We start from the raw sequence: 26,631 nt of genomic DNA, 5'->3' as shown, positions 1-26,631 counted from the left end.
CTTTTGATGCAGGTTAAAGTTCACATACATGCTGTTAATACTTCCACGCAGTGCAGCAGAATTTTATGAGAAGTCATCTGACCCTCTTTTCCATGTTGCTGGTTTACAACATCATGGAACAGATGATTATATATATATCGCTTTCAAATCCGGGGACCAGGAGGCATACAGTGCTGCCAGGGCCAACCTGAGAAGAGGCATCAAGACTGCCAAGCAGCAGCACAGGAGGCGTATCGAGGCCAGGTTTGAGAACAACACAAACCCAAGGCAGGTCTGGGAGGGCATCAGGGCTATCACGGACTACAAAAGAAGAACACCATCACCCTCAGCCGACAGTTCTACTCTGGCTGAGGATCTAAATCTCTTTTATGCCCGTTTTGACAGGGAGAACACCGACCCTGTCCTGTCCCCTCTCCCCTCAACCGACCCTGCTCCGGTCCTGAGCACTCATGAGCTGAGGCGTGTGTTCCGGAGCATTAACACCAGGAAGGCGGCCGGGCCGGATGGAGTGCTGGGCCGGGTGCTAAAAGACTGTGCTGCGGACCTGGCGGACGTCTTCACCTCTATATATAACACCTCGTTGTCCTGTTCACTGGTACCATCCTGTTTCAAAGCAGCAACCATCGTTCCCATCCCAAAACAGTCAAATGTCACATGTCTGAACGATTTCAGACCTGTGGCACTCACCCCCATTCCCGCCAAATGCCTGGAGAGACTGGTCATTAAACACATCAGAGCTGCTTTTCCACCATCCCTGGACTCGCACCAGTTTGCATACAGGGAGAACCGGTCAACCGAGGATGCGATCGCCACAGTGCTGCACACATTACTGAAGCACTTGGAACACAGGAACACCTATGCACGGCTCCTCTTTGTAGACTACAGCTCGGCTTTTAATACCATCCGGCCATACAAACTACGTCCCAAACTCCACCAACTGGGACTTAACTCCTCTCTGTGCAACTGGATTGTGGACTTCCTCACTAACCGTAGACAGAGTGTCAGAGTGGGTAAGAACACCTCTTCCACCCTTGTGGTCAACACCGGTGCCCCTCAGGGGTGTGTTCTGAGCCCTCTGCTATACACTCTCTTCACCCATGACTGTATTTCCTCCTGCGCGTCCAATCTCATTGTTAAGTTTGCAGATGACACTACAGTGCTCGGACTTATTTCCAACAATGATGAGACAAACTATAGGACAGAGGTGCAACAACTAGAGTCATGGTGCCACGACAATAACTTGGTCTTAAACACCAAAAAGACCAAGGAGATCATTGTAGATTTCCGGAAGAGGGGTCATAACAACCATCTGCCTCTCTTCATTGGCAGTGAGGCGGTGGAGAGGGTGAGCAGTTTTAAATTCTTGGGGGTAACTGTGACCGAGGACCTGTCCTGGGGCAACCATATCACCTCAGTTGTACGGAAGGCCCAACAGCGCCTCTACTACCTGAGGAGACTGCGGAGCGCACACATTCCCAGATCTCTGATGTTGAACTTCTACAACTGTGCCATCAGCAGCGTTCTGACGTATGGATTTCTAGTGTGGTTCCCCAGCTGCACCAAGGCCGATCAGCAAGCACTCCAGCGGGTGGTGAAGGAAGCTGGCAGAATTATTGGAACAAGTCTGCCAGAGATCAGTAATATCTTCCCCACTCGCTGTCTGAGGAGGGTGCACAGTATCCTGCAGGACCAACATCACCCTGCGCGCCACCTTTTCCATCTGCTGCCCTCAGGGAGAAGGTACAGGTCTATACAGGCCAGAACATCCAGACTGGCCAACAGCCTGTATCCACAGGCTGTGAGGCTCCTGAACTCTCTGCCCCCCTCTCACGGACAATAACCATATCCAACTTCTTAATAGCAATGAACTGGTCTGCATTGGTGCATCATATCTTTATTCTCTTCCCCCTCCTGCCCCCCCCCCCCCCCCTTTCTTAAATAGATAACTATCATATCTGATATCATATCTCACAGTACAATAATATTGAATGGGTTGCATTGTTGTATTTTGTCATGTTTCTCAGGTCTTTGTCTGAATTTCTACGAACATTATTGCTAAGGATTGTCTTATTGCATTGGAGTCACACTGGGTTAAATATGTACACTTGGGTTTTAAGGGGTATTTATTATTTTCTTCTTTTTTTGGGGGTTGTATGGAAGCCCCAAACGCAATTTCATTGTTCTTGACAATGACAATAAATAAATAAATACTAAATACTAAATACTAATATCATCTGATAATGGTGCTAGGTGTTAAAACCCCCCCAAAACAAAACAAAAGAAAACTCACTTTAAACCTCGTTTCAACTTTGTTTTATTAATTTCAACAATGACATACAAAGTTAGCAACAGCTAAGTCCATCTTGATTTCAGAACAGTGGTATGTCCATTATACCCTCCAACCCCCCAACCCAAATTCTCCCCCTACCAGGTCTACAATAGACAAAGCACTGCAGAAAACCAGTTTCTGCCCACACACACACACACACACACACACACACACACACACACACACACACACAAACCCCCCCCCCAAAAAAACAAAAAAAACAAAAAAAAAACCCAACACCTCAGGACCCATACACATAACAAGCATAACCCCCAAAAAACAACAACAACCACAACTCCCCCCCCCCTCCCCCCGCCCCGTAACCAAACAGACAAACAAAAACAAACAAAACAAAAACAGAGAAAACAAATAACAGAGAAAGGACCAAGCAAAACAAAAGGAAAAACAAATAGATAAGGTATAAATAAGATTAAAACAAAAAAACAAAAAAAACATTATAATGTAGCTTCGCTCAGTTCACTGCAGACTCAGGAAGTAAAGTAATAGTGTCGACCAGCAAGAGAAATGATTTCCAGATTTTATTAAATTCCCTAATAGAACCTTTTAGAGAGAATCTAAGTTTTTCCAGCTTTAAGTTAAAGAGTACATCTCTCACCCAATGGTCATGAGTTGGGGGGTGGGGAAGCTTCCACTTCAACAGAATAAGCCTCCGGGCCAGTAAAGTGGTAAAGGCTAGGGCCTGTTTGAGGGGACCAGATAAGTTCAAGTCAGGAGGAATGCCAAAAATTGCAGAGAGTGGGTTAGGAAGGACAGTCTGGCCATATGCTTGGCTAAGTGTGTCGAATATATTCCTCCAAAATGCACTCAGTTTCGAACATGACCAAAACATGTGGACATGGTTGGCAGGCGATAGTCCACATCTGCTACAGGCATCACTGATGGTTGGATAGATTTTAGATAATTTTGCGTTTGTATAGTGTACTTTATAGACCACCTTACACTGAATCAAAGCATGACGAGCACAAATTGAAGACGAGTGAATCAATTTCAAAGCACGATCCCACTGCTGTTCTGGCAGGGTTGTCTGAAGCTCTTCCTCCCATCTCAACTTAATATGAGAAATGGATTTGGGGACCAAAACATCTAGTATTTTATACAAGGCTGATATCAGTCTGTTTTGATGAGGGTTCGTCTGCAGGATGATATCCAGATTTGTTTCTGGAGGCCGATTGGGAAAGTGAGGGAACTGCGTTTTTACAAAATTTCTAGCCTGAAGATAGCGAAAAAAGTTGGAGTTAGGCAGGTCGTATTTGGACGATAGGTCAGCAAAAGATAGAAAGGTGTCCTGACTATACAAGTCCTTAACAGTCCTAAGTCCGTTATCTTTCCAACTACTAAAGGCCGCATCAGTGTTTGAAGGTGCAAAATTAAAATTTTTTGATAAAGGTGTTAGCAAAGACGGTCCAAGTAGCCCGAAGTATTTTCTGAACTGTCGCCAAATAGTTACTGTTTCCTTAGCTATTAGATTATCCCCAACAAGGGTTGGAGAAAAAGGGAGTGATGAGCTGAGTATTGATGATAATGAGTAACAGCTAGATGCAGTTTCCATTTGTACCCAGGCTGTTACAGGGGGGTCGTTATGAACCCATTGTAAAAGTTTTTGTATGTTAGCTGCCCAATAGTAGTGTCTAAAATTGGGCAAACCAAGACCACCATCACGTTTAGAGGACTGAAGAATAGACTTGCAAATTCTAGCTTGTTTCCCTCCCCATATGAAATGTAACAGAATCTTTTCTAACTTGTCAAAAAATGCCTTGGTAAGAAAAATCGGGACATGTTGAAAAAGATACAAGAATTTTGGGAGGACACTCATCTTTATCAGGTTAACTCTCCCTGCCACTGACAATGGTAGAGAAGTCCAACGGTCACAATCTTTCCCAACATTTTCTAGTAGGGATAGAAAATTCTCCCTCATCATTTTATGTATAGAAGAGGAAATAAAAACCCCCAAATATCTAAATCCGGTTTCTGTCCACTTAAAAGGCACTATTGAGTGGGGAAGAGCTCTGGCCAGGGAATTAAGGGGTTGCAACTCACTTTTTTGATAATTGACCTTATATCCTGACAGTGTACCATATTGGTCCAGTATGTCAAAAAGCACCGGGAATGAGTTTAGAGGGTCAGAAATGTACAGGAGCAAGTCATCTGCATAAAGGGAGAGTTTGTGAGTCACACCGAACCTTGTAATGCCTTTAAATCTATCCTCTGAACGCAGCCATATTGCAAGAGGCTCGATAGCAATGGCGAATAGGAGGGGTGAGAGAGGGCACCCTTGCCTAGTGCCCCTCTCAAGTGGAAAAGGCAAAGACAAGTTGTTGTTAGTACGAATACAGGTGGATGGCGAGGAATATAGTAGCTTAACCCAGAGAATAAAGTCAGCCCCCAAGCCAAACCTATCCATCACCTCATAGAGGAAGCTCCACTCGACGCGGTCGAAAGCTTTCTCCGCGTCAAGAGATACCACAACCTCTGGAATTGAGTTGCACGATGTATGGATAATATTCAAGAGGCGTCTTGAATTGTCATATGAGTGCCTGCCGGCCATAAACTCCGTCTGGTCAAAGGCGATAATTTGTGACAGAACACGTTGTAGCCTAAGTGCGAGGATTTTAGATAGTATTTTAAAATCAATATTTAAAAGAGAAATTGGTCTGTAACTACTGCACAACAAGGGATCCTTATCCTTTTTCAAGATTAAACAAATAGTAGCTTCGGACAAAGTCTTGGGTAATTGACATTTTGAAAAGGCTTCATTATACATATCTTTCAACAACGGTGCCATAAGATCAGAATTGACTTTATAGTATTCTGCAGAGTAACCGTCAGGGCCCGGCGATTTACCTGTGTTTAAGAATTTAATGGCTTCTTGTACCTCTACTACAGTGATAGGTCCCCCTAATCCTTTCGTCAGATCTCTATCTATTCTTGGAAAATGTATATTTTGGAGAGTTTCTTCTGATAGAGGGGGAGAACTTGAAGTGTACAGATTGGAATAGAAACTTACAAATACTTCATTAATTCCCTCTGGGTCCGATATTATGTCACCAGCAGCAGACTTGACCTTTGGGATTAGCTTAGAGGTTGCTTCGGCACGGGCTTGATAAGCCAGAAGTTTCCCTGCCTTGTCGCCAGATTCAAAAAAGCGTTGCTTAGTCTTAATTAATTGAACCATAGCTGTTGCGGTGGTGGTTAAATTAAGACTGGCTTGAACTTTCACACGTTCTGTATAGAGGTTAGGATCTGGGTTTGATGCATATCTGCCATCTAGATCTTTGATCTTATTCAATAAACTGGACGTGTAAGTTAACTCTTTCTTCTTTAAATTTGACACAAATCCTATAAGCTGGCCTCTCATGTAGGCTTTCGACGTTTCCCATAATACACCTCTTGACACTTCAGTAGAATCGTTCAACTCAAGGAAAAGTGAGAACTGTGATCTCAAAAAATGTGTGTAGTCATCCCTTATCAACAGGCTAGAGTTAAATCTCCAATGTTTAATGGGTCGAGACGGGGTCGCTAATACCACATCAAAAGAAACTGGTGAATGATCTGAAATGGCGATAGCATGATACTGACAATGGCTAATTTTACAGAGAAACCTAATATCAACAAGAAAAAAGTCTATACGTGTATATGTACGGTGGGGATGAGAGAAAAAGGAAAATGCCTTAGTAGTGGGATTCGCATGTCGCCATGGATCCACAATCCCCAGCTGAGTTTTGAAAAATTCTAGGGTTTTAGCAGATTTATTCAGGGAACAGGCCTTAGTTGACGATCTATCCAACAGAGTGTCCTGAACCAAGTTAAAATCACCTCCAATAATAAGATGATAGTTTTCCAGATTTGGAAGTGAAGAGAAAAGTTTAGCTATAAAAGAGTTGTCATCCCAGTTCGGCCCGTACACGCTAGCCAGTATCACAAGTGAGCCCTGCAAGTTTCCTGACACAAATGTGAAACGGCCATCTGGATCAGCAATAACTTTATGTTGCTCAAACAGAATATTATTACGAATAAGTATAGCTGTCCCTCTGGCCTTGGCGTTAAATTTGGAATGATATATATTGCCGATCCAGTTTCTCTTGAGTCGCCTCACTTCTCTGTTGCAGAGATGTGTCTCTTGAAGAAAAAACACATCTCCTTTAAGCTGCTGTAAATGCGCCATAACTTTGTTAACTTTGGTTGCATTCCCCACCCCTCTCACATTCCAGGAGACAATTCTAAGACCATTGATTGTGCTCGACATACCTTACTATATTCAGACAGGTCTTTGGTTTGACAAGTTGACCGTGGCCAGGGGAAAGCTGGTGTCTGTATTTGAGGTAGTAGACTGAACAGAACAGGGGGAAAAAAGAGAAAAAAAAAAAAAAAAACAGAAAAAAAAAAGTAAATAAAATAAAATAAATAAGACACAACAACAACAACAACAACAGAAAAAACATAAAACAAGGCAATACATACATGCAGATCGAACAACATAAATTGGACCTGGATACCCCCGAAAACAAAACTTGCAAGTGTCCATTGCACAGCAGGGTGTAAACATTCCCATGTGAAGACTTCGCCATCACAACTCTTATCAAATGGCTTGCTTCCCTGTGGCGGCAAGGTCTCACTATGAAAATATGCCTTGTCAATATTCTGCTAGAAAAAATTGAGGAACTAGGATGTATCTTACTATACAAAAACGGACAGAAGAAAAGCACAAAAAAGGCAGGCTGGGGTATTGTTGTCCCCCATTTGTACATGGCAGGAATCAAACTGTAGGAGAGGCAATAATAATGAAAAAATGTGTGTTTATATAAAGTAAAACAGTATATACATATATGTATACGTAGCAGACTAGCATGCCAACAGTGATATTAGAACAAAATATAAACAGGGGTATTATAAAGGAAAATGAGAGAAAAACAGAAAAAACAATGAGGTTAGAATTACTCAAACCATGCTGTCCTCTAGGTACCAAACATCAAACTAAAATGTCATGAGCCCTTCTATGGAAGTGGCAGGATCCAACCATGACCCTCAGATCAGGTTTCCAGAATGTTAGAACTCAGGGGACGGTGTAAGGCGATATAGCTCCGAGCGTCGCCTGGTGACGCCAGTCGCTTCCGATTCCCTTCGTCAGTCATAACGAACAGTTTAGCCGGGTAGCGAAGCTGAGGCTTGAGTCCAAGATCGTACAACTCCTTCATAACTCCGCGGTAAGCGGACCGTTGTTCCAGCACCTCAGGGCAATAGTCCTCGACAATATGGATGGGGGTGTCCTTATATTTCAGTTTACCCCGCATTTCCCGAGCTTTGCGCACAACGAGCTCACGGGTCTGGTAGCTATGGAAACAGACAACAACCGCTCGGGGTTTCGCGTTGGGGCCTGGTCTTGCCACCAGTGCCCGGTGGGCTCGATCCAACTCCGGGGCCGTTTTCAAAACGTCCACTCCAAATATGTCCACAAGCACCTGAGAAAAGAACACAGTCGGCCTGGGCCATTCAATATTTTCAGGGACCCCCAAGAGGCGAATATTGTTGCGGCGGCTCCTGCTTTCAACGTCGATTAGCCTAGCTCTCAGCTTCTCGTTATCCTCCGCCACCACCGCTAACTTAGCCACCACGTTCTGGAGCTCCGCGCTCGTAGTTGTGGCCATAGTTTCCAAGGCTGTAATCCGTTGGTCATGGTTGTTGAGAGTCGTTTGGATGCTGTCCAGCTTGTTTTCAAGTCGCTGAACGGATGTCTTGAATTCTGCCGAAAGCGAGGCTTTGTGCTCGTCCAGCGTGGTCTTTAGCATAGCCATGATGGCTTCATTAGCCGCAGCGAGCTCATCTCTTTTTTGCTCCTGGTTCCTGGTGTTTCTACTGGTCATCTTGGCAGATTATGACACCAGACACACAATACCACCAATACAACTCCACACTTTGTTGCGGGTAGTGAGAAATTATCAAGTAGTTGTGATAAAAGTAGAAGCCCTGCGAAGAGCGACTATTTCGACATGCCGTCTACCGGAAGTCCGGACATCTATCCGCTTCTGTGCATTCTCGACATTCACCTCACTTTAAACCTCATGGTAGTGCTAGAGGAAAAGTCAGGGCATCAGCAAAGTCATGAAGATTCGTGGGCTGATACAGAATATCAAGCATAACAGCACAGAGGCAAATAAAAGGGTGGGAAAAACTAAACTGCTGAGTGAAGTAAATGTACCAGTATGATACAAGAAGTACAATTTATAGAAAAACTGACCTGCAAATCCAAGAGTATGGAGGATGTATTCGAGAAAAGATGGATTTATATCATGAAAATAACTTTCTTTACAGTATGTGATAATGTGAACATGTTTTTATCCAATAACAAATTAGTTTTTGGTCGGTGGTTGTTGTGTTAGCAGGAGAGTTTGAAATGTGAGTGCATAGAAATGAATCACAGCAGCACAGTGGTGTTAAAAAGAACGTGGTGATCGCCACATTTACTCAAAGTGACTAGCCTGTTTGTAGCACTGTGTCACAATGATGTTTTTATGTGTTTGTCTCGGTCTCATTGCAGCTGTGCAGCACCGGGTAACCTTTTCTTATCGGGGATTAGCTGTGGAGGAAACAAACAAGCAATTTATTTACAGCTTCTCTTTCTCTCTTTCTGCTCCTTCTATCACCTCGGTATCATTGCAGCCCAACTTTCACATAAAGCAAAGCAATATTAGCCATTTATAAAGACAGAACTTTACTTGTGTTTTCCTCTGTATGAGTGAAAACTTGATCTCTCTCTCTCTCTCTCTCTCTCTCTGTCTCTGTGTGTGTCTCTTGCTTTCTCCTTGCTGCTTTTCATGACCTTTTGATTTGACCTCTGACCTCCCTCTGACCTCTGGGCCCATTTGAATTTGTATTTGTCTTTGTGATTCTTCCCACAGTTTCGTGTGCCACATCCCCCTCACCCTCTCAGCAAGGTGACACCACCCTCACAGCACTGGAGGAGAGACGCACACATGGCCGAAACACATCGCCTGCCCTGGGTGAATGTTCATACAGACACACACCTCTACATGCACAAAACCAAACACTTCCAGGTGTCCACAGAAAACTGTACCAAGTAAAAGCATTGACTGCAGATTATTTGGAATTTAGCATTTCACATCTGTAACGCTTGCGCAAAATCAGATGAGAATTTATGCAGCTGAAGTGTTGGTATCATTGCAGCACTATCTCTTTGTCACAGCCTGCAATACCCAGAATTCAACTGGAGTTGCACATTATGCTTACAGCAACTAAGTTAGGTGGAAGGCATTTGCCCCAATTTCTAGTAAACTCACGCCCAGATTGAAGTCAGTTTGAATTTTTAGACTTCACTTGTACATGATATTTATTTTATTAAACGAACAGACTGACCAGAAATTGGTGAGTTCCCAAACTGTGACGCTTTGGCTTACACTAGCCAACCTTGTGGGAAAAGTCATTCTAATCATTTAAACCTTAATGCACACCTGATCTCTGGGATCAATATGTTTGCACCTACAGTTGTACATTGATGCTGCTTATTTTTATTTTCCATGTCTGATGGTGGTGCAGTTAAGTATGACTTAACAGCCTCTAATCATAGTATTAGTCAAAGGTCATTAATTGTGGTTAAACCATGCACTTTGTACGTTGTATTGTGCGTATTTTGACCTGGTCTAAGGAAAAATCAGCTTTTATTCATCATATGAGGTATATAGTCATAATATATATTTACTGATGCAGCAAGATATGGTTTAGTGAGTGCATCTGAGACAAAAACAACATCTCGTATAATTTAGCTTTCATGTGCTTTCATGAAAATCTGAGCTGTGTATCATACAAAAGAGGTTTGATGTTTATTATTAGATAGCTTTAACCTTGACCTTTAGGTTTTGTCTGTTCAGTTTACACAACAAACACTATAATCAAAGAGTCTGACAGATTTGTTTTCTTGTCTTTTTTACCTTTGTTAGTTCATGGTTTTATTCATTTATTTATTTATTTATTACATTTTATTTTAAGATATCAGTTTGTTTCCAGTAAAACTCGTCAACATATCTTCATGCAACATTTCTCTTCAGTCTGTGTTTTGCAGTGTGGAAAATCATGATGTATCAGTGAATTACAAATTTAATATGTCAGTGGAAGATATGTCGGGGCACCAAGTCTTCCAAAATCTAAAAAACACTTTTGTTTCGATGTTCTTTGCTTTGTCTGTTTCTCTTTCTCTTAAACAAGCTCCCACGTTTTATCAGGAAGACAACTGACTGAGAAATTCAGCATTCATAAAACCATACTGTAGCTTCTGTGTGAGTGTGTTTACATCCAGCTCTCAGAGGATACAGTCAGTGTATGTGTATCTCTTCAGTTTACTCTGCACAATCAATTTAAACATCATCTTTCTACAAGCACTATTTTTTTTTATGAAGACACAGGAAAGAATCACAGCACAGTGGAATCATTTTCTGTAAATCCCCACCCACGTACACCAGGGCTTTATGCATCGCACACTGCTGTATAGCTGCTGTAACAGCTGGCCACTAGTGGACATTAAAAAACTCTAATTACCACCCCACCATGTGTCAGTAGAATTTTAATTCTATGATTTTTGGCCTTCAGTGATAATGAATAAGGGATAAAATTAGATTTTCATTTTAAACCTGGTGCACTTTCACCTCTATCTAAAAGCCCAAATTCACTCACTGTTTGTCTCCGGATCATCAAGGGTCTTGTCTGGTCCAGTTTTGGCTGTATGTGTTTGAGGTGTTGGTTGGCTGTTGACCGACTATCTGTGTGACTACTGTGCATGTATGCAAGGGCAACAGGTAATCCACCATGGCCCTAATCACCCCACTCTAGAGACTGTAGGCCACCAAAGACTTGCAGGAAGCAACTGCTCCAGCTGCATAATTGGCTTTACAGTGAAACAGCCATTAATCGGAGTCTGATTTCTTATGAGACCTTGATATATGACCTTGTGTCCCCCACCACCTTCACCTTCTATTTCTACCATTTATTTGTTTTTCATGTTAATTAGGCTACATTTAAAGTTCAAGGCAATCAACTGTTAAAAGGCACATTTTGTAAAGTTCATTAACGACATGATTGTTAAGTAAATGAATAACTGTAGTAAAATAATCATGATTATATTTTTATTTTGCTATAATCCATCAGTCCTAGAACAGGTCTTATGAAGGATAAATCCCGTTTTTAAAACTTTTGGTTCAAACTATCATCAAAGGACAGAGACAACACTGAGTGTCTACAGTCGTCTGTAAAACATAGTTGTGGTTTGGGGCTTCATTCCAGCGAGTGCTTTTGCAGATCTTGTCAATATTGATGAAATAATGATTGCATGTACCATCAGATTTGGATGCACCATGGAATACAATCTGGAAAGTGTCTGATTGACAACAACTTCATTTTTCAGCAGGACAATGATCTGAAAAAACACACAGCCAATGGAATAAAAGCGTACCTGGATAGATTACCATCAGTTAAGAACTGACATCCCCTGGAACCAGACCTTAACATTATTGATATAACATGTATAACATTATCTTGACGGAGAACAGAACAGCCAAAGAAGAGCTTTTGGAAAGAAAGCTTGCCTAAGATCAGAATCTGTGCTGAAGAATAAAAGTGGTCATACTGAATATTGACTTTTAAGCAACTCACAGTATTGTAAATTTAAGAAATTTCTAACTGAATGCCCATTGGATACTTCACAAATCAGCAACCTGTCTGCAGCAGATGTATTTGATAACCTCCTTCTGTAAATGCTGGCAACATATTACTCACAATCATATGTGCTTTTTTTAAATTTTATGAAATCGACATGGAGTTGTGAGACATGCATTTGTAACACGAACACTACATGTGGGAAAGGACTTAATCCTGACTACATTAGTCTTTCTAGGAGCTCCCATTGCACAAGGAACAGTCTATTGTACTACCAACATGAATGGAAGAGAGAAGGAGAAGAATAATTTATGCAGAAGTTGAAGGAATGACAGAGTTGGAGAGGGAGGGAGAGAGGCAGACAGACAAGCAGTATAATTTATGCACAGCTCAGAGCTCAACAGTGTAACAGTGATCCAAGAAAACGGACCATTCGGCTTGATGGTTGCCCGATAAACCCAATACGCTTGTAGGGCTATGTAGTTGGTCACACAGGTTTTAGTAAAATTACTGCACTAGATCAAGTTTTACTTAATGGTTTGGTATGTAAAGTTTTGTTTTATTTTAATGTAGAAGTGTCACGTACTCTCGCAACTTTAACAACATTCTTGCAAGATTTAGCTATTTTTCCCTTGTGGGTTATTTTTAAAAAGAAATCACCTCACAAAAGTCCACAGACAGCATAGGCAAGAACTGCTTTCAGAAATCGAGACACACCTTAGTCAGGTGAGACTGATGATAAAATGATAACATAATGCCTCCCGAAACTGTTATAGTTGTGCCATTTATAATTAAGCTATAGTTGAACTGCACTTGACCACACATGCACTGTAAACAATAAAATGGGTGTGGGGCTGATCACAGACAAGATGTGGGAAATGTACTATTTGTGAAATGTTGTTAAAACATAGAATATAATGATATTCATCGTAAGCAGAGTGTAAGCTGTGGAGAACCATGAATAGTTTGAAAAGTTGCAGAGAAACAGATGGATGAGTACAACAGTGAAAATGAGTGGTACATTTCTTTAATTAGATGCTAAAGTTACATGTTGGTTGTTGATCCTCTTTAACAATAATTAAAGGCTAACATTTCAGATTAAATTACTAAGTCACAGAACATTAACAGTGCAGTTGATTTGCATTATGTGAGGTACTGTATCCTGTTATATGTCATTACTGATCTTTCATTTATTCAGTTATTTATCATTTATTTTCATTTTCACATTTCCCTAAATTATCTTCCAATTGTCTCTCGTCTATAGAGCCCGATTATTTTCATTTTGGCTTCACAGATTTACTGTTTCTGACCAGATTTTGGTCAATTAAAACATTGTTGTCCATAATTTTATTTAATGAAATAGCTTGGTAACATTTCAGTATGGCTAGCGACTGTGTTTGTTGTTTTAGTACAGTTTACTGAAAACTGAATTGCATTTATTTTGGGACTATTCAGAGTTGTGCTCTAGATTGTATTTACAGCAACAGGACAGAGCCAAAATAAGTATCAGAGAATAAATGGCGTCTCTATTCAATCATGCAAATCTTCAATCCATATTCAACATTTTGATGCTCCTTTAAAGTGCAATTCCCCTTTGGGATTAATAAAACACTCTTTCTATATGCAGCATTTATCTATTTCGCTTCCACCGTATGACACATTGCTTGACTTAATTGCTTTTGCACTGTTTAGAATGTGCAAAAGCATCTTAAAATATGCCCCTGGCACCTCAAACTTTGCTACTCGTGTAAGAAGTTGATAAGTACTCAGGCTGTGAAGTTATGAAAAGACACAGTCAAGACAGCGTTGGTAATGCCAGTGCTGGTGCTACCTCGTAGCCCTTCTAAGCTGATACTGGGATTACATGACACACCCATAAAGACTTATTTAACAAACCTGTTTTGTAGATTGACTGTTGAATTGCAGCCAAATCAAAGTAGTTTTAAATTTGCCTAAAACTGAAAGATGTGAGAGGGAGCGATGCATATCTGCTGTGTTCTGTGACCCAGTGCAGCAGTTTGACTCACTGATGTGAGTTAGCTTTTGTTAGTCTGCACAACAAGCTTCATGGCATATAATATCAGTTGTTGGTTATTAATAAAATATAGAGAACATGAGCACAAAATGAAGGGAAATGAAAGTATTTTTTTCAATTTGTTGATCATTTTGTTTTATTTTTATATCTTGTTTCCTAAATATTAAATTGAAGCGGAAACTTATAAGTGGAACCGTGTTTTAGCACGGTGGCAGTGAGTTCCACAGTGAACCTATACTGAGATATTATATTGAGATAGAGCAGAAAAGAGTGAGAGATGAAATGGAAATTGAGGATGAGATTAGGAGAGAGAGCAAAAGAGGGGTGGAAGGAGAGGGATGGTGAGAGATGAAGAGCAAAAAAGTAAGAGATGGAGAGACTGGTGTGGCTAGCCAAGCAGAAAAGACTGTCAGTCTCTATAAAAGATCTCCTCTGTCAGATTAGTATGAGAGGGCTTCTCTAACACTGCCTCTCTCCCTCTCTTTATCTCTCACTCCTCTTGCATGATTCTCTCACTCATTTCCCTCTTCATGTCTCCCTCTCATGTGTCTTTGCTCTCAGCATAATTTGTTATGATATGGGGACTGCTCCTGTTTTTGTTTTGTTTTTTGGTATGTCAGATTAGCACCTTTGTATTTTTTACACACAAAAACCTGCCTGTGTCTATTCTCTCAGGCAAAATGGGCTTGTACATATAAATTACTGTATTGTTGTGTCACTGAATGAGCAAGTATTTGTTCACGAGGCTTTTCTTTCAAGACGGGGAATATCATTAGCGATAATTAGTCTATGATACAAGCTGTGGCTGACGAAGACAGACTGCATGACACAATACGGAGCTGTAGACTGGAGTCTGAGGAAACAATGGTGTGTAGTTTTTCCACTCGCAGTCATTTAATAACTCTGACAGTAATGTTTTATGACTCTTGTACTCCTATAGACCTCTATGCAATTATTATTGATTTTCTTTAAGTTGTGCACTCTGCTAAAAGCAATATAGCCCAGTCACTTCAAGTTTTAAGTGTTGCCCATCATGTTATGTCAGCTACTCCACACCTGACTTTAACATCCATAACATTTCAGAAAGCTCATAGCAATGTTTGTTTGTTTAATAAGATAATATTAAGAAGCACTAAAACCATGAATTTCAGCATTTCTGGTAAATCAGCTGATCTCAGCGCCAGCCCACAATAGCTGATGGTTTAGTTTATACCCTCCAGCGATCATATCCCGTATTTGCAAGCCACATGGATGCCCACATCTGTTCAAAGTACAGTGTAGATTCAACACTCTAAGGAAACAACGATGGATGGTTGGACTTTTTCCAACACCAATGAAGTGCCCATGAGGCAACAGCAATGTACATTGGCTTAATAAAATTAGAAGTCTAGTTGGCATTAAATAAATGCCTACTTCCCATCACCCCAGCCTCTGAGCCTGGTTCTGTCAGAGGCTGATTCCTATTAAAAGTAATAATAATAATAATAATGGGTTGCATTTATACAGCGCTTTTCGAGACCCCCAAAGCGCTTTACAATTCCACTATTCATTCACACACTGGTGAAGGCAAGCTACAGTTGTAGCCACAGCTGCCCTGGGGCAGACTGAGGCTGCCATATCGCGCCATCGGCCCCTCTGGCCAACATCAGTAGGCGGCAGGTGAAGTGTCTTGCCCATGGACACAACGACTGAGACTGTCCGAGCCGGGGGTTTGAACCGGCAACCTTCCGATTACAAGACGAACTACCAACTCTTGAGCCGCGATCGGAAAAAGTGAGGTTTTCCTTCCTGCTGATGCCAATAGCTTTTTCGTAGGGGGGCTTCTTGCCCCCTACGAGCAAAGGGGCAGGACGCTTGTTAGTTCAGGTCAGCCATGAAGTCAAAATCTGATATCATACCAGCAGTCATGAGCTGATGGTGATTTAGCTTTTACACATGTAAGGTGTGCTGTTTAAGCTACTTTACCCTGCCCAATGTTACTGCATACATGCAAGCTTCTTTGCAACCCACCCCTCACTGCAGCTTCTATTTTGATGCAATCTTTGTCATGTCTGTTGTCACGGATACCTGCTCTGTTCTGTGCTGGGATCTTGCAGCTGCTCTTTCCGTCTCGTACTTTCCATGTGTGACAGAACAAGGAATCCCTGAGCAGAACCATGTTGCTAATGATGACTCAATATTTTATTGAATACAGTGACCCTGACTAAACTGTATTTGTTTATTTTCATTGTCCTGTCTGTCTTTAGTCATACCCAGTCAGTGGTTTGGGCGATGATGATTTCCACATTCCACCCATCACTCCTCCTACCCTGCCAGATCACATGGTACCCCCTCACCTCCCCCACAACTCCCCGTCTGGACCGTATCACTCTCTGGACCCTCCCTCCAATTCAGCTCCACACCACCCCTACCAGTTGCAGGGCATGGATTTGCCCAGCATGCCTGGTAACCAGGATGGGGCCACTATGTTGAGCCAAGATGGAAGCACATTCAGCCGGGATGGTGGCCCAATGACTAGCACTCTGTCTGTGGTAAGTGGTTCCAAATAAGTCACTGTGTATACACCTGGCATTTATGCTTTACTAGTAGGGAAATACAATTTCAAAGATGGATTTACAAATATAAATACCAGAGTAGCTTTACATGATTCATTTCAAAATCGCCCCTTTACATTTGATGCGAGACCTTGGTGCAGGCACTTTAAGCCAGTTTTGTTCTAATTGGTGTCTACTCACAAACACAAGGTTTGTATGGCTCTTCTTGTGGTTTGTACACACAAGTTCAGATGGAATCAAAAAATGCAGACCTACGCAAAATGAGTCTGAGTAGACTTTTTTTTTCTTTTTCTTTTTTTGGCTGAAGTCTGAGTTCTGTGACTTTACACTGAGGGTTCTGCACACACAAAGCAGGGAGTCAATGTTAAAGGAAAGTCACAATTTGCTGTAACATTGGCCTTAGTACGATGATAGGAACCTATTTGAATTAAAGAATTTAGTGTTTGTTTTTTACTCTTTCCAATTTTATGTCCTTGTGTAGTGTATTTAAGTTATTTTTCAATTCAATTACATTTTTGTAGATTTTTATTTTTTTCTCTCTGATACAAAATCTTTTTTTTCTTTTGACATGTTAGATGGTATTTTACTGTAAAACATATAATCCTCAGCATGGATATAACAGTTCCCTTGTTAGTTGTTATGTATTTACCTTGGAAAAACTGACTGAACTTTTGTTCCAACAACATCTCACATTAAAAGTGAGGTACACACTACATTTGCCCTAGATGAACAGTCATCATCTCGTTCCACTTACCATCAAATCATGCTTAATTAAAAGCATAAACATAATTCACATGATTAAAATCAATTAAATGATAAGAAAATGGATTTTGGATATTTAAATTTTATGTTACTATATATGTGTGTGTGTGTGTGTGTGTAATGTGCTGAAAATGTTTAAAAAGCACACAATGAGGTCACATTACCATGTTTGATGTTGAAAAGTATATGCACACACTCAGATGTAGATTCTCTTTTCATTCACGTATAGTTCGATACCGGGTTTGACAGCACTTAATGAACAAAATATGTTGTGTGGGTGACTAAATTCGGTAATGTGCGGTTGATTGGGTTGGGTGATCAGAGTTTACAGGAACACGACGCATACGGCAGCCACAATCTGAACTGCTGTTTGTGTGACAATGTGAAACTTGAAATCCACTGCCAAGCTTTTCTTTATTTATTGTGTTAGTCAAGATAAACTTGTTGTGACAAATGTGTTTCCATGGATGATCTCAGAGACATTTGTTGATATTTTTAAGTCTTTAAATCAGTTTTGGTTTTTGTATTTAGCCATATTTTGGTCATTCACATGTACATTTAGATGGAGGAGATTTGACCATCGCAATAAAGGGTTTTGCATTTATTTCCCTCTAAAAACCTCTTTAATAATCTAACTACATACCCTTCATACACGGAGTTGTTGCCAAGTCCTAAATATCAGCATCTGTGGATGTTCTTTTCTGGGCTAAATATGTCTGGTCTTCAATGGCTTATAATTAGCCTAAAAAATAATCATCGTAAACTCAGCTGCGTTAGGCCTAAATGTAGCCCAAGATCAGTGTGTGTATTTTTATAGCCCTATTACAACGATGAAATCATATCCCACTCAAGAAAAACAATGACATACTGGAAAGAAAATTTACTCTTTAGGTTTTGAAAAGACTTGCACACAGAGACACGTATGACTACAAACTCAAAAAGCAATTTTCCATTTACTAGAAGTCAAAATGTGTAAATAGTTTAGTTAACTGGACTAAAATTGGATTAACAACAAGTTTAGTAAAGCATTAAGTATAGACATTTCAGTATAATATTAATGATTCCTTAAACAGATGCCACAGTGGTGCGGTGGTTTGCACTGTTGTCTTATACCAAAAGGGTCCAAGGGTTCAAATCCACTGGCAAGATGGGGCCTTTCTGTGTGGAATCTATGCGTGTGTGTGGGTTCTCTCTGGGTCCTGTATGTTAGGTTAACTGGTAGACTGGCTGTAGGGGCGAATAGCTCTCTCTCTCTTTGTGTTAGCACTGCCACAGACTGGTGCCCTGACTCTCAACCTGTAACAGTTGGGATTGGCTCCAGCCCCAACACAACCCTAAATCGGATAAGTGGAAGAAGATGGATGGAAATCTATAAACAAAAACACATGATTGCAAAATTATCTTTTCAATTAGGTACAAAAAGTACAAATGTACTTATTTCAAGGAAATGGAGACTCCAAGAGAGTGAAACTGACAGCTTTATATGTTTTTAACTGTACTCTTTAATGGTTTAACTGTGTGAAAGAGGATATTGCCCAGGGCAGTGTTATTTGAAGGCCAATCATGGCAGCTGGTTGATCTGACATTTTCTTCTTATGTTCAATCTTCGTTTCACAGTAAAGTGAAACTCTTGCTTTTAGCGGTGACATTCACATGTGGCTCACTGTGTGATACAGTAAAGAAATGAAAGCCAGACTCGAGACTCATAGTTATTTGAACTGTCAAAAAAAAAAAGGTTGTTCAGAGGAAACAGTATCAGTACTTGTCAGTCTCAGTAATAAAGATTGCTCCAGTGTTTGTTAAGAATGAAACTTTCTCATCTCCCACTCTTGATCTTTCAGCCTTTTTGTCTCTTGTCTCCATATGAAGTGTACCTGCTGTAATATTAAGTATCATTTTGAAAAAACACAGAAAGCTGTCAGCTTTGACTTTAGGTGAATAGACTGTTGTAAATAACTTTTAAATATATTCAGTTTTTTTTCAGATTCAGACTCTTTGATTGTGATTAACCTGCTTGTTAAATGCGGAACAATACAGATAATTATTTTAATGGGCTGAAGGGAATAAAGGTAAGCTCTTATTTCTCAGTCGCTGTCTGTCTCAGTTTCTCTCTTCTCTGTACCTCAGTTTTATATTTTCATGCTAACATACATTTATTGCCAGTCCATGAATTATGGTTGCCTAGCAACCGTGCCTGGCTCAGCCTAATGTTGGGAGGGTGGTAGCAAGAAGGTGTGTGCGTGTGTGAGTGTGTGTGTGTGAGTGTGTGTGCGTGTGTGCGCGTGTGTGTGTGTGTGTGTGTGTGTGTGTGTGTGTGTGTGTGTGTGTGTGTGCGTGTGCGTGTGAGTGTGTGTGTGTGTGAGAGATTCCTAGGACGGGCAGGACTACTCAGATGCAGTTAACATTCAGATGTGGATGGCTCTGTTTTTATGTTTGGCTGCAGTCTGATTGGAAGTTGTTGCTCTGAATGGTGATTTTGGTGGAACTTGGTTCCAACTCATTCTGTGATATTTACCTTTACGAAACAGCATTTTTCCTTTTGTCTATTGTATAGTGAAGGAACAAGCTGTGAACTCAAATGTATGAACGCAGGAATGAGCACCACTCTGCAGAAATGTGTCGCCCCAAAATTGGGCATTATGAATAAATACAAACAAATCATAAATGATAATACAGATTGCATGATGACATTTACAAGTTTACAAACCCTCTAGTATTTCGAGTTCATTGTGGAGCGCTTCGTACATCTGCTTTATGCGGTGTTGGGAAGTACTATGATATATTTTCCTGAACACCTGTCGCCTGAACAGATATTTCCATCTCAGCTTTTTAATTGGAAATCAAGAAGATGTGCTGCCATCCATATTATTATACACATTTCATATGATGTGGTGCAATGTAATTATTGCTTATCCTAATATTTCAGTTGCAGACACGCAGCAAGATTTCTAAATTTAAAATCTGTTAGACACAACTTACAACTGCTCAGTTGTAAGTCACTGTTCTAATTGAAGCTGCAGCAATTAGTTGATTAATCGATTATAGCTGATGGATGTGTGAAAATTGTTTGTGCAAAAAGGTAAAAATATTTGATGACTTAAGTCTTAAAGATGAGAGTTAGTTGTTCTTCTTCTGGTCTTTCATTTTGGTAACAAGTGAGCTCTAGGATATTATCTGGGGATTTTGCGGTTACTTATTAAAAACATGAATAACAATGAAGGCAACGTTTAGGTGAAGCCTTAATGAAAGCAGTTGTGGGTTGAATTCCAAGCCCCCCCCCCCCCCCCCACCCCCCCCAAAAAAAAATATCAGTAGTAAAAATATCAAGTTTTTTTATTGATAAAACATTTAAAATCTGAAAACTTTCCACATTAAATGTGAATGTTTCGCGCATCTACTTGTCCTTGAGTCCCAGTGTCAGTAACCACAAGCAATGGTGCTGGCTTCAACAGGGTTTTACTTCCATATAAAAAAACAGTCTTGATGCCAAACAAAGGGAATATCACTTGTGCCATTTTAAAAATATTTCTTAACTGGGGTTTAATTAACCAGAGTATAAAATGACAAGAAAATGCATATTAAATTGGGTAACACAGACTCTTTGCTTTAATTAAATATGTCAGTCATTGTCACTATGCATTCACTCCCATTTAAGCCCATTTAGCTAGGAAACCCCTTAGATATAGATGTATAGTGATAAACAACACAATCAAAGATCAAATTGATCTTTGGAAAATAACTTTTTAAATACAATCAAGGTTAAAAGAAAGTACACCTTCTATCATTTCTATGATTTTACATTTCAGGACGAAATAAAAAATTATCTTGTCCATAGCAGGTCTTACACTTGGGTAAATACAACATCAGACCAATGACTCATGGTGTATTGCACCACATCATTATTTAGTCAAACAAAGCCAAAATGCAGATTGTGAAAAACTAAGTACAAGTATTCGTCTCTCGCATTTTTTTGGAAGAATTTTGGTCCATTCATCTTTACATTGATGCTTCACTTTGTTTATACGCAGCTTTCTTAACCAGCGGCATTCCAATCACGTTGAGATCTTTCTTCCTTGGCATTGCGTTAACACTCACCTGAATGCTCCAAACCTGTAAAATGCCAAAACATTAAGGTGCTCACACTTCCTGATGTTTGCTGCTTAGTGTCTTAACCTCTATGGAAGCAAAGGGTATGGTTAGTTTTTCACATGGTGCTTCTGCATTTTGACTAAATCGTTAAATAAATAATGGCAGGCTGTAATATATAATATGCTTTCTAGCTCATCTGAAGTTGTATTTAAATCAGTATCCTGAATGTTATATGCAGTCTTGTTTACACATTAAACATATTGTATGTTCATCTATGTTTACTAAGCTGACATTTTGTTGTTTAATTGACCAGGAAAAAACAACTTTATAAATCCTTTATTTGGCATGCTTGTTGTAAAATGTCATGTAGGTAAATGGCTTTTCTGTTTGTTCAGGCATGATGGCAGCTCTTGCTGGCAGTTTTGAGATTGCATGCAAAGGAGTGATACAGATTGTATTTGACTAAAAACAGGAACATATTTATTAATTTTTCACCTCTACTTTTCATAATGAAATCCAGTAATAACCACACCTGTGTGAAGGTGTGAAAATACCGCATACAGCACTTGTTTCATGGCATGAGTCAGTCATTACTCAGCCTTCGGGGGTTTCCCCTCTGTGGCTGTCTTAGGCCATCATCAGAAATGACCCCCACAAAGGAAAATCAGATTTTTTTTTTTCTCCATCGATAATGTTTTTATCTGTGAAACAGTTTTGTTATTTTGTGCCTACAGCCTCTGGTATAACCTTGCGACCTTTATTTCCAGTTAACTGTTGCTACTCGTGATGTTACGGGCATTTGTTACATATCTTGCTCTGAATTTTCCATTGGTACCTTTGCTCCTTTTCTTTGTTATTCAGAACCAGGCAGTTTAAAATTTGTAATAGAGTTGAGCATAGTAAGATTGTAATCAAATAAAATAACTAAATATTGATTTGTAATTTTATTTCAGTAGGTATAGTAAGAAAATATTAGATTTTTAATGAAGCTCTAATATCATTTCCTCTTTTTATAGTTTTGCTGTCAAATAAATCTGGCAAAGAGCAAAAGCATTTGTGGAAAGTTATGGCGATAGGGTGTTTTGACAGTTTATTACTATGACATTTATTAAAGTCCCAACCCAGGCAATGTCAAACCACAGCTCGTATTTTCAGCATTTCCATCAGCACATACACATCGTTCTGAAACCTGTTCCCATGTAAGAGAAATGTCACTCACAGTTCTATCGAAACGCCAAAGCAGAGACCGCTGCCGAGACACAGAAGCCGAGTTGAGGTAACATGTTCCCAACAGGGACACATCACACTAGACCACATCCGTTATTATTCACATGCTTACTAAGAGGAAACTCTAAATACAAGCCATCATCGGAGTCCCGTCTTCATATTTGTGATCATAGGTGTCAAAGTCCCCACATCTGTGGTGTTAGCAGTGATAACTTTTGTTTTCCTGAGAAGTGGACTGAATATCGCTGATGACTGGCTCACTGCAAGAAGAGCTCAACCTTAGGAATGGCAGTAAAAACTCAACTATTACAAGTGTTCACACAAAAACGGGACACAAGGAGATATCTTTGTATCAAGTCATTCATTTCTTTAAGTAAATGATTTTCTATATTTAATAAATATGTTTTGACATCTACTTAATAACATTAACAAAAAAGATGAAATATTATGTTTTGAGTTTTTTGTGGGATTTGTTCAGCATTGTTCAACCCTTCATTGTGTTCATACAGTTAATCAATTGACTTTTATTTATATAAACTCACAACAACAAATGGCTCACATCAGTTTATTTTGTAAGGTAAAGAAAGTTTTCAAGTTTAAAGTTTGCTCTTTTTTTTAGTTATATTAAATAATTCTTTGTTTGTAAGGGGGAATAAATAAGAGAAAACTCAGTGGAAAGTGTTGGTATCTGCCATACCATTGTTATAAACGTAAGCCCGGGATTTGACAGACATTGCAGTCTAATAATTAAGGCACTCACGCAGTAAGGTACGTTATTATTTACTTTGCACTCATCCTCTCCCACATGTGAAGTTTTGCACTAGCTTCTCATGGGAGTAGCAGTGGAGTTTAAGATCTGTAGAGAATACTTTTGGGCTTCTGATACCATCTTTCCTCAGACCTGTCAGTTGTTACCACCATTACTGTGAGATTTCATTATCAGTTAATCCCGGACTGCTACATAGCAGAGACAAAACCTGATCAAATGAGGGGTAGAATGTCCACACACAGAGGCCCAGATCAAGGATGCTTCATTTTTTTTAATTTTTATTCTTATCCAAATCAACTAATACTGATTGGATTTTGCATCCCAGGCTGTAGTGCATTACATAATGTGTTTTGCCTGTACAATAATGAAAAGCTAAGAGAGCTAACAGCAGATTGGAATATTTTAAACATAAATGCAATAAAGGGAAGTCATCCACTTTTTTCACTGCCATAATCACTTGTTTTGTTTACACAGATGCAGCAGATGGTGAATTCAGATTCTCGGTTTACCAGCAGCCAACAGCCAATCGAAGCAGCGCTTGGGCCCAAGAGCCAATCAGGCATGAGCCAGCAAAACCAGTTGTCCACCATCAACCAATCCCAGCTGGGACTGAGTGGGAACTCTGCTACCCATAATTCCCCTTCACCTCCTGGAAGTAAATCTGCCACACCATCTCCCTCCAGTTCAGCACACGAGGACGACAATGATGATGGACTCAGGGTAACAACACACAGACACATGGACGCAGCATCTTCTGTTCAAATGACTCACATCTTGTTGGGCTGTAACACCCAGTTGTGTTTTCTTTTGTGAGAGAGCTATTTTAATAATGTTATGTGTCATCATGGAGGCATTCTCCATGCATATCAACTAGACAGAAATCAGCTCTCTCGTCGTTGGCTGTCTCACACCGCTCCAAACTAACTGCTCGTTTTCTGGGGAAATGAAACTATTACTGTGTTGCTGAATAATATTTACCAACTTGGTCACACACTATAGATAGGAAACGGTATAAGCCACTGTGCAGGTAATTTTTTCTTCAGGAAGGGAAGGGTGGAAAATAAAAGAGCAAAAATGAGTCTGATACTCATACACATCATAACAGGGGCACCCCTTTATTGAGCCGTATGCAAGCTCAGGAAAACCCAGCGTGCTTATTAGACAATGCAGATTAATTTATCTGGCGGCTTTTACTCACAGATGGTTTAGAGTGCTTTAAGGAAGAAAAATTATTCATAAGAGCAATATTAAAGGCATTAATTTACCATGATAAAGAAAGTGCAGTTGTGGTGCAGCATTACAGGCTAAATATGACCTTCTTCATAATCCAAGTGAAGGATCCAAAGATTTTGGTTATGCCATTGGCCAGATGGTGATGTTACGTGAATCAGATAACAGCAGGAGGATTTTTTTTCCTATGATGTAAGGCTGCAGACAGATGAATTTGATTAAAGCACATACTGTGCTGATGAAGCAGCTTAGATGAGTTTGTTTTGGTTAAGTGAAAATGTATTTCTCTACAGAAAATCACTGCAACAGCTAGCAGCCATCAAATCATAGAGAAAGCAGCACAACTGATACCACTTTAATATAATTTGTAGACACAATAATGTTGCTCAAGGGTCATTATTGCAGCTTGACCAATCGTGACATTATGATGTCATAACTTTGCACCCTGGGTCCAGTACTTTCCTTCACTTTCCAGTTTGTGTGTAGTATTATTTTCAGACTTGCTGTTTTCAGTCAAACATTAATTACTTAATTATGTTTTAACGCCCTTTCTCAACATTTCTTTATATCATTTCTTGTCATTTTTAAAGTGTTATTGAGCACTAGTTTTCCAGCTTTCTGAATGTCTTTCAAAGTTATGGTTTGGACATTGGCTGCTTTTTCACTCATTTTCAGAGAATTGTTCACTAAGCCACTTAATAACACTGACCTCAAGTGATAAACCAGTGTTGTGTTTAAACATATTAGATAACATAGCAATGACACAACTCTATATTGTACCTCTAGGCACATCGTTACTAGCAGCCTGTTGCATACTACTTCTTTAGGTAAATCCATGAAAATTGTCAAAGATGACACAATTTGACAGGCATTTTTGCACTAACAAGGTGGTTTCCAAAAAGCTATTAGCCAATAACTTGACGCATCTCAGCATGGTATGCAGTGTGCCCTTTAAACATGTGAGCAAACTGCACATCAGCCCCCGACGTCATGTGCACCTCAAGCACACATTTATACAAGGATTTCTTTAACAGTATAGAAAATTCTTCTTCCTCAGCTGGGCTTATGTTGTTATGACATAAAGTATATGATCTGAACACTGTTAAATGATAATCAGTAATTAGTGAAAGTTTCTCAGAAGAATAACTTAGAACCATATAGACAATAACGTTTGAGCAGATGTGCTGCTTTTGCTGAGGTATTATGGCGACTTCACCCGTTTAGCGCAGCAATGACTGTAACCACTCTACTGAGAGGCTCTTCTGCTGGTGGGGACTTTCCCTAAGACCATCTCTGCGGTTTACTTATTGCTTAACATCAAAGATTAGCTGAGGACATGTTTTAAAAACAGTTTTGGTGTGAATTGTTCAAATGCAAACTTGCTGACAACAGAAAGAAAATCACTCACTCTACAGTTTTTAAGGATATATTTAATTTACATTCTAACATTTTATGCTTTACGTGTTATATACAAATTTCTCTTTGTCAGTCTATATCGGGGGTATCCAAGTAAAATTTAAGGAGGTCCAGTTAGAGAAAATTTCCTCAAACATTGGTCCAGAAAATCATAAAGTTCCACATAATTATATATATGTAAAATATGTTTTCAAGTAGACTGACAGTTGTAAAAGAAAGTACAATTTAACAGTATTTTAACGTTTGCAATTAACTTTTACAATGGACTGGCAGGTACTCTAACAATAAAATAATAATAAAATGTTCTTTTCTCATTTCAAGTAAAACAGGATTTGGAGTTTTTTGTTTTGTTTTGTTTTTAAAAAAAAGGTGTCTTCAAATAAAATGTTTAATTTTGAGAAATGAAAAGGTTTCATTTAAGTTTCCTTTTTTCTTCTTTTTCCTTAACTACACTTCACATGCAAACAATCTCGGTGTTAACACTCCTTTTCCCTCTGTCTGTTTCTCTGAATTACTGTTTTCACATGCGCTTTTTTGATTG

At 39.7% G+C, this 26,631-nt stretch overlaps 1 protein-coding gene across 2 annotated transcripts in view; it reads left to right on the top strand.

Annotated features, from left to right (window-relative positions):
• Positions 1 to 26,631, top strand: part of tox (thymocyte selection-associated high mobility group box) — a 73,850-nt gene that overhangs the window by 37,490 nt on the left and 9,729 nt on the right. Inside the window, exons 3-5 of one of the 2 annotated variants that reach the window (XM_080907700.1) lie at positions 9,244 to 9,345; positions 16,289 to 16,573; positions 23,919 to 24,164. In XM_080907700.1, the coding sequence (XP_080763826.1) occupies positions 9,244 to 9,345; positions 16,289 to 16,573; positions 23,919 to 24,164 (633 nt within the window). Of the gene's footprint in view, positions 1 to 12; positions 2,494 to 9,243; positions 9,346 to 16,288; positions 16,574 to 23,918; positions 24,165 to 26,631 lie in introns of those variants that run through there. The other variant, XM_080907699.1, reaches the window with a different exon arrangement.

The sequence above is a fragment of the Rhamphochromis sp. 'chilingali' genome, assembly GCF_963969265.1.
Source record: "Rhamphochromis sp. 'chilingali' genome assembly, chromosome: 16".
In the NCBI taxonomy this organism is placed as follows: Eukaryota; Metazoa; Chordata; class Actinopteri; order Cichliformes; family Cichlidae; genus Rhamphochromis; species Rhamphochromis sp. 'chilingali'.
This window is presented reverse-complemented; position numbering and strand designations above follow the sequence as displayed.